Source organism: Anas platyrhynchos, chromosome 7, assembly GCF_047663525.1.
Source record: "Anas platyrhynchos isolate ZD024472 breed Pekin duck chromosome 7, IASCAAS_PekinDuck_T2T, whole genome shotgun sequence".
Lineage (NCBI taxonomy): Eukaryota > Metazoa > Chordata > Aves > Anseriformes > Anatidae > Anas > Anas platyrhynchos.
In genome coordinates, this window is record NC_092593.1 from 31602495 (window position 1) to 31611299 (window position 8805).

General features: G+C 41.7%; 1 protein-coding gene across 1 annotated transcript in view; it reads left to right on the top strand.

Moving 5' to 3' along the window:
- Window positions 1-8467, top strand: part of BARD1 (BRCA1 associated RING domain 1) — a 50314-nt gene extending 41847 nt beyond the window's left edge. The window contains exons 10-15 of the mRNA XM_027461153.3: window positions 182-279; window positions 946-2608; window positions 3397-3512; window positions 6317-6448; window positions 7706-7897; window positions 8265-8467. Coding sequence (XP_027316954.3) covers window positions 182-279; window positions 946-1275 — 428 coding nt within the window. The 3' untranslated portion in view covers window positions 1276-2608; window positions 3397-3512; window positions 6317-6448; window positions 7706-7897; window positions 8265-8467. The remainder of the gene's footprint in view (window positions 1-181; window positions 280-945; window positions 2609-3396; window positions 3513-6316; window positions 6449-7705; window positions 7898-8264) is intronic.
- Window positions 8468-8805: the final 338 nt, after the last annotated feature.

Genomic DNA, 8805 nt, shown 5'->3' on the forward strand with positions numbered 1-8805 from the left:
TGTAAATTCTTTTCCAGTTTAAAATTAAATTGCTAACGTGTACAGGATGCGATGCTATATGGGTGCAGGGACTTCTAAGTCCCTGAAATGAAATGTCAAGCATCTCTTAAAACATGAAACCTCTGTCTAAAAATAATGGTGAGAGTTGAAACTAATGCTTTCCTCATTTTGCTTTCTGTAGGGGTACGAGCCTGCCTGCGAAGTGCAGTCCGAGAACAAGAAGAGAAGTATGAAATCCAAGGTGGCCCACAAAGAGGCCGGCTCAACAGAGAACAGCTGGTGGGTTTTATTGCTTGAGACAGATTGTCTGAATGACCGCTGGTTCACACATTTTTGCCCTTTGCCACATGGGCAGATGCAGTAGATGTAAAATTTTAATGTGGCCTTGTACAGAAATTTGATGATGTGCAAGGTGATTGAAAGGACTGTGAGCATCCATAAAGCAGTCATTTTTCTCGATTAGTGGGTATGTTGCCATAACCTTGTCAGAGGGAACCTTTATGGAAGATGCTGCATGGGACAGGAAGTAATGCTGCTTTGGACCTCTCTGCTCAGCTTTAGAACATAGCTGAAATGATCAGAAAGTTGAAAGGAAAAAAAATATTTGAATTGAATCTTGTTTCTATATGGGAACACTTTATATTTAATTTCTGGATTACCCTGGAGAAGTTCATTAAGTGTTTGTAATAGTAGCTGTGAATAGCTCTAGCTCATAGTTGAAGACCCCGCTGTGCTGGAAAATAATCAAACATAAAAAAGAATTCCCCATGTAAGCAAACTTTTCTCAGTTGTATACTTATACTGAGTACTTTATGTGTTAAGTTATGGTTCTAGATTTTTGTGTTGATTATTTTCAGTTGTACTTCTTGTTCAATTTTGCTTTGTTCCTGTGTGCTCAGTTGGGTGGTCCTGTGTTTATACTTTCTCTTTTTTTCCTTCCCTTAGCTGCCGAAGTTGTTTGATGGATGCTACTTCTATTTTCTGGGATCTTTCAGTAGCCACCAGAAGAGTGATCTTGTGGAGTTGGTCAAAGCAGCAGGAGGCCAAATTCTGGTTAGGCAGCCAAAACCAGACAGTGATGTGACGCAGATGATCAACACGGTGGCATACCATGCAGAATCGACTTCTGACCAGCGGTTTTGTACTCAGTATGTCATCTATGATGTGTCTTCTAAATTCAAGCCGGAGAAAATTCGTCAGGGTAAAGTCTGGATGGCCCCCTCCAGCTGGATTATAGACTGTGTAATGTCATTTCAGCTGCTGCCTGTAAAGTGAACATCCCTGTCTCATGAGCAAGATTAAAAAAGAAAAAAAAAAAGGTTAAAAAAAAAAAAAAAGTGTTGACTCCTGAGCATTTGGGAAACTGATAAATACTGGTCTGAAGCTATGATTTATGTTTTGCACTTGGAATACAGGAGAGCTTTGACCACGTAAATGAGTTGCTAAGTTCACTGTCATGTGCTGGAATAAATGACCTTACGATGGAGGAGGGAGGTAAAGATGCTACCTTGAAAAATGTGCCTTGGATTATTTAGTAAGCTTTATTTTTGCATTTAACTTCAGTGTAATAATCGATGACATTTTGTAACTAAGATTTTTCAAAATGAAACCTTTTGCATTCTTGACGTAAATCAGGCCTTCATAGGTGATAGAACATAACCCCATTTCTTTTGTGTTTAATATCCTTTGACAAGGATCTACTACTGTATGTGTCAAGATTTCCCTGCCAGGCCAGAATGTGTATTGAAAAAGTTTTTTTTTTTTCGTTTGAACCTAGTCATTTGCCTGTATAGACACCTCTTCTCTCAAATGACACATGATGTTCCCCATAACTTGTTACAGCTGAATGTTGTAGGAAATTCTTGTCATAGGATAAGCCTTCTGGAAATTAAAGTAGAACTAATGGCCTGAATTCATTTGAACAGAAATATTTTTGAAAATGCATCTTTAAATATTTTAATCTAAAATTCTTTATTTGTAGCAAGAGTGATGCTTTATTTGCTTCCATCCATCTTCATGCCTGTAAATGTGTAATTTGAATTCAACGCTATTTTCTGGAGGATTTTAAGAGTCAGAACGCTTCATAAATTATAATCAAAAATACTCCTGTAAGTATAGATTGCTATCATGGTTACATGGAAAAAAATAATGATCACAAAACAATTATGCCTTGCTTTGTGCAATTGTACTTAAACTTGGCTGCAATGGAGCAGTATTGATTCTTGCATATTTGTTACAGTTTTTAATTCTTTCCTCCAATTGATCATAAGTTATTGTCAATCTCGCTGCCTCTCTCTGTGCTCTTATGTCACGTAATGCCTTACATCTCGTGTGTTCCCTTAGTTTTTGAATTCGTAACTTAAAGATTTTGTCTTGCCGTGATATACAATGGAAATGATGGTTGTGGGATAAAATGAGGTTTGGGTTTTTATTGCTTGTAATAAAACTTATGGTGTCAGTCACTTCAGAGTGTCTTCTTGCATGAGCTTAGCTGCAAAGTATGTAGCATGTCTGTATCTCAACAGGTAAATGGGAATGGAAGTACTTCTCTGTGCACCTGATAAGCTGTGAAGATGGCACATCCCATCTGCACGAGTAGCTCTGTAGCGTAAGAGTTCTGTGTAACCATCGCGCTTGGAGATCCCATGCTCGTTTTAAATGTCCTCTGTAGAACTGTTGGAAATAGACACTTCACAGATAATAGGTGTACTCCTCAATAGCAGCTACTAGAACCCAGTAGCTGGAGTGTCTTGATCTATCACTTCAGCTAGACTGAATCATTGCTCTTCACTAAATGCAGTTCTCGAGTACTTGCGGGTCTGGGTGAGCAAGCAGAAATGTAAGGCTCGTTAATAAAGGGAGTAGCACGTGGGATGAATGTGTTTGGGGTTTTTGTGCACATAAACACTGGAAGCAAATAAGGCACTGAGTCAATACCGTGTGGACTTGGTTATTTATTTTAACAATTGTAGCACATTTTAACTTGATGTTTCATAGCACATCAATATACCTAATGGGGTATTCTTTGCAAAAGTAGCAGCAAGTCTCTGCGAAATTTGTAAGCATGGAGCTTTTTTGCTCTCTGCCAGGAAGGAGTTTTGGCCCATCAGGCATCCCTTTCCATGATCCTACCTAAAGGCAGAGCAGATTTACAAATTTTGAGGTATTGTTCCCTGGAAGCTGAGAAGAAGCTGTTAGAAAATTGCCATTAAAAAATAAATAAATCACTTGTTGCAATTTTGCTCCCATTTAATTTGACTCCTTTGAATCAAGTCACATTCCCAAGCATAGTTACTATCAAATCATGTTAAGAATCCCTCCTTTTCTTGCTGAGGAGCAAGTCTTACCCCTCTAACTGAAGTATGCTTGAGATTAACTCTTGTTTCTCTCCTTCAGGGATTTGGAGATGGAGCCTGGACAACTTAGGTATGCTGAAAGAACCCGACAGAGCTGGAATGAGTTGACTTCGATGCCAGAATTGAAGCAGTTGTCAAATGCTACTGAAGCAAGGGGTAAGTATTTAAAAAAAAACAACTGAACAGAAAAACAAAAGTTCAGCGATGCAGACCCTGATTAATTCAGTGCTGCTAATCATAAACAGAGGTATAGCACTTGATTAAAGCAGGTCTAAAAAATAAAAATAAAAGGTCCTGTAAGGATAAATCAAGTTCCTGAAACCAATGGATGGATTTCGGCTGATAAAAACAAGGTTATAAAATCATGAGTCATGTGGCAAAGGGTGGGGAGGGATCATTTTTCTCTGTCTTCAAGTGGTGCATTGAAGGAGGCTAGTAGGAGGCAGGCTCGAAATAGAAGAGGTATTTCATGCCCCTCGAGTTGGCATGGGGCACTGATAGCTGGTTTGGGTGCTAAGGGGTTACAGCGTGGTATGAAGTAGGGTTCATCAGCAAAAATATGTTAAATGCTGCTAAGAAAATCAGTTATAACATGGGTTGGTGCCAGCATTCTCCTAAAATCCATATCCTTGATGTGTGTTGATGACTGGGTCATTTTTAGAGGCAAAAAACAGTCTTGTATCCTGGATTATAGACATTTTAATTAATCTTTTGTTTCTACCTCAAAAATGCTGTGAATCTTGGAAAAGCTAATGATTTTTTTCAGGCAGCTTCCCCTGAAATTCCTCTCTGTATTTCGTTATAAATTAGCTCACCTGGGACATGTGGTATCACCTGCAGGAGCAATGTCTGCAGCTCAGTGATATCGGTTTAACATTGCTAATAGTTAACGGGAGATATTGTTTTAAATCAATTTTGTACAACCTGTTTGTGTGGTCTAAGGGAGAATATGAGTCCTGGTGAGTATTTTTTTTAATTATTATTATTTTATTTTTTTATGGATAGTTGTGTTTATTGAAGTGAAACACATCTGAGAGTATGGAGGTGCTTCCTTGCATCAGTGTCCTGGGTAGATCCCAGGGAATATAATCGTAAAATAGGCTATCTCTCATGTGTCTCTGATTCTATTTGGTTGCTTGTTTTCTTATCCCTAAAATATCTCCTACCAGTTCCTGTCTGAATTAATTGAGATAAATTTTTGAGGGAGAGCGATTAATTTCCTTAAGAAATAAATGTATGCTGGGCAAGCCTGAAGGATTGGGATGCCTGGGGAAATAATTCTCTTTGGACTTCATTCCTGCAGCTGGAAACCCAAATCTGTCCTACGCTGAGGATGGGTTTGATGTTATCTGAGAAGTGGCTTCTGAGGAAGAAGTGAGTGTCTCGTGAGAAGGTCCCGGAGTCAAGTGGGAGAGCCAGGAGCTAGGTTATTTCTGCAAGTGTTTGGGGGAAATAACAGGCAAACAAACCAGTGATAGCAAGCAAGCTTTGGGTCTCAGAATGGGCACATGTGGGAGATGCTCATGGGGTGAATTTTGTTGTCAGATTAACCGATATTAATCAATTTGGCTCCCATCTCCTTTTTTCTGACTTTCTCCCAGACTTTGCAAGAAACATTCAAAGTAGGCTTGAATTTTATTTTAAAATCTATAGGGAAAGGTCTTTGGACAGCCAATAGTGGTTAGGAAGCAGGCAGTAGTGTCTCTTACGGAACAAATGAAGATTCAGCTGTTTTTAAAAGCGGTACAGCATGTTCTGCCTTTCCAGACCACTTTGACTTAAATTAACGCTAGTTTAACTACTGTTAAATTACCCTTAAAAGCCAAGGAACACTTTGTATGTAATCAGGTGGGCGAAGGTGAGGAAGTTTCCCACCTTCCTTCTGTTTATTATTATATATATAATATATATATACATATATATTGAAGATGCATTTGCTGTGGGTGCATCTTTTTTGAAGAAGCTGCCACAGTGAGTGCTGCTCGCTGGGCCCGGTGCTGCTCTGAGCATCCTGGCTGTAGTTTGGGTCCGGCTGGATCTCACGGTCTGTAGCAAAATTTAACAATTTTCCTGCAGCATAAAAGACCTGGAAGAACATTAAAAAAAAAAAAATCTAATTGGGAGCCTTTTAATTGAATTAAATATTAATATGGCTAATGCGATCGATGCCGTATTGATTGTGTTAGCCACAATAATGTTTAATTCAATGAGTCTGCGGTGCTGGACCTCTTCCTTCCCTGTATTTATTCGGTATTGTGCAGCAGCACAATGCCCTTATGCTCTGCCCCACCTCATGCTGGGGGAGCAGAGACAATATTGCTGTCGATGTAAGCATTGCCCGTCACCCCCACACGCTTTGCTTCTGCAGCCCGGGTCCGATGCGATGGTCCTGTCCCTCCCTTAGCAGCTGAGTCCCAGCAGCTGTGGCAAAACGGGAAGATTTCCTCCCCGCAAGCTCCCTACCATGTTCCTGAAGAGGTGCCAGGTTCTGGCTTTAAACTCAGCCAACCTTGAAGAATTTTATTTGTGGTTGTAAGCAGAAGGTTTTTATTAAATTAAACTTCATGGTTTTGTTTAACTGAAAAAATCGGAGGCAGATGTTCTCCCCATTTCAATCCACTTACAGTACAAGCTTTCTGGCCTCTGTTTTATTTATTTATTTACCTATTTATTTAATTATTTATTGCTGTGTTACTCTCATTTCATACCACCTACATTTGTCGAATCCAAGGAAAATCCTTTTTTTTTTTTTTCTTTTTTCTTTTTTCTTTTTTTTCCATGCGTTTCCTCCTCAGCTAAGCAGCAGGGCTGGCAGGTACCAGCGTGAGTCCACGCCGATGGTTTCTGGCTGCCTTTTGGGGTAAATGGGGCTGGGCTGCAGGCTCCTCCGCTCTCGGAAGGTGGCTGTGAGCTGTGGCTGCTGAGGAGGCTAAATCATCATTTTCTTCTGTGCCCTGCAGGTGATAAATCTTTGTACATGTTAAAATATTTGATCACGGTGGCGAAACACGTCTGTGTGCAGCAGGGAAAGTGGCTATAACCAGCCCTTGGGATGTGTTGCGTATTCCCACACCTAATTAGAGCACATTAAGGTAACTATTGAAGCTGTCTTTGCGTATTAAATGATAATATCCACTTCTCCTGCTTCCCTTCTTTCCCCTTCACATCCCTGAAAGAGAAGCGCTTGAGTGAAGAAAACCTCAAATAAAGACATTTGAGGCCGTTTTGTGTCGGGAGAGCCCAGGGTCACCCCACCCCGTTCAGCTCCTGCCTCACACCGTGCCATGAACACGGGGTGAAGCTCCCAGTGCTCAGCTCCTCACTGGTGCTCAGCCTCCAGCCCTTCCCCTCTCCAGGCCCCTTTTGCTGGGTTTCTGTGCCCAGAGCAAAGCTGGGAGCTGGCTTTAATCATTCTGCACTTGCAACCATCTCTGTCCCTGCCATGCCCACGCTGGATTTTTACAGAGATTCCCTGCGTTATAACATTTGCACACCACGGTTCCCCGATGTTTCCTTCTAATGGATTTTGCATTAGTAGCTAGTATCGGGAAATCTAGTACCAAAAGGTTAATGTACATCCATTAGTCCTTTTCCCCCCTTCCCTCCCCTTTTTCACGTGCTAGTAGAAGACAACCAATTTCAGTAAATACATTAGGCCTAGAAAAAGTCTGGAAGCACTTGAAGCTCTCTATGTGCAAAGCTGTGGGGCTGTTAATGTTGTCCTGCCTCAGCACTGCAGGATTGGCAGATGCTGAGTGATGCTTGTCAAGCGCTTTCCAGCCTCCACCATCTCTCTTTTCCTCACAAAAAGAGCTGGGGGTTTTGGGACCAGCTTTTTTGTTGCTGAGTGGATTACTTTGACTTGTCGATGTCCTGCATGAAGCTGGGTTTTCACCCGTGTGCTCTCAGCTCTGGGCAAACTAAAGAGGAGCAGTAGCAGGGCACCGGGTGGACAACCAAGCTATCTTCTCCTGGGGCAGGACTCTCCATGGACCTGCAGCAGATGGTTTTCTCCCTCCACCCCAAAAAGCCCATGTAACAATTTATTTCTTGCTAATTGGAGCAAAGCTGAACCCCAAGTATATCTCATTGCCTTCCCTGACCTGCACTTCAGATTTTTCTGAAGCTTTTCCCATCTATTACTCTAATGACCTCAAGTCGCAAGTGGGAGGAGGACTGGTGATTTGTTTTGCTTCCCGATGTGTTGATGATTTGCAGAACGGGCTTTGTTCTTTAACTGAAAACTTGTGTTTTAGCAAGGCAGCCCTTTGAAAGTTAAGCGTTTGGGTCATGATACTGGCACGCTGGTTGTCTTCACGCTTAGCGCTCACTTGGCCTTGCCTTTGCAGGCTCCTCCCGAGACCCTACCGGAGAGCCCCAGCAGCACCCTCCTCCTGCACCTTCTCCCCGTTATTTCCAGGCACCATGCCATTATTCAGGCTACATGGCATGAGTGCATGCGCTGAAATCTGTGCTCCCTGGAGAAAAAAAGACGCAACACTCCCATGCCCCTGCTTCTCCAACTCTTCTCCAGATCCCAGGTAAGCTCTCCTCTTCTGGCTACTCACTGACTCAAAGATGTTTATGTGAAATTAGGGGTGCACAAGCAACTCTGGGTATGCAAGTTGAAAATGATGCAGAATCAAGGCCAAAAGGGAGAAAAAATAACCCTGTGTGCTTTAACTTAATGAGAAACCATTCACATCTTTCCATTTCTGATCTGTATCTTTCCATTTCTATTCTAATGGTAATTACTGTAGCAGTTTATTAACAGAGAAATCATTTGATGGCTTTCACATATTCCCATACTTCAACTATCTAACAACCTATTGATTCGATAGCTTGGCAGCATTCCTGATTGAGGAGCTGGAGTTTGATTTTTTTTCTTTTTTTCTTTTTTTTTTGAAGCACTTTGATCATTTCACATGCAAAGGATAATTATTTTTTTGGTTGAAACAAGGGATGGATTGCAGATCGATGGAGTCTGCTGTATGTTCTCGTGTGTTATCCCTGCCACACCCCGTCAGAGCGTTTCCTTACGGAAGGAGCTTGAAGAATTGTTTGTGGCTTGGATTTCTGATCCCTGGATTACTACAGCCAGCAATGGAAAGGTATGGGACACACCTGCAGGGAGGTAATCTGCCGAAAGACCACAGCATTAGCTGATGATCATACTGTCATTAAAGCTGTTAAAATCCCTGTTATTATATTGGGAAAAAGAGAAACGTTTGACCTCTAGGAGGAGAAGCTGTACCCCCGCGGGGCTTTTTGTGCCCATGACCCTAAAACAGGGCTCCTAACTGCTTTGTTAATCACTCACATGCCGTGCTGAGATGGCCCAGCTTGATCGTGCAATGCCTAGGTGACCCCAGGACCTATTGGGAATAAGACAGCGGGAGGACTTGAATTACAGGTTAGGCATTTTCCCGTCTCATATATCACAGACTGA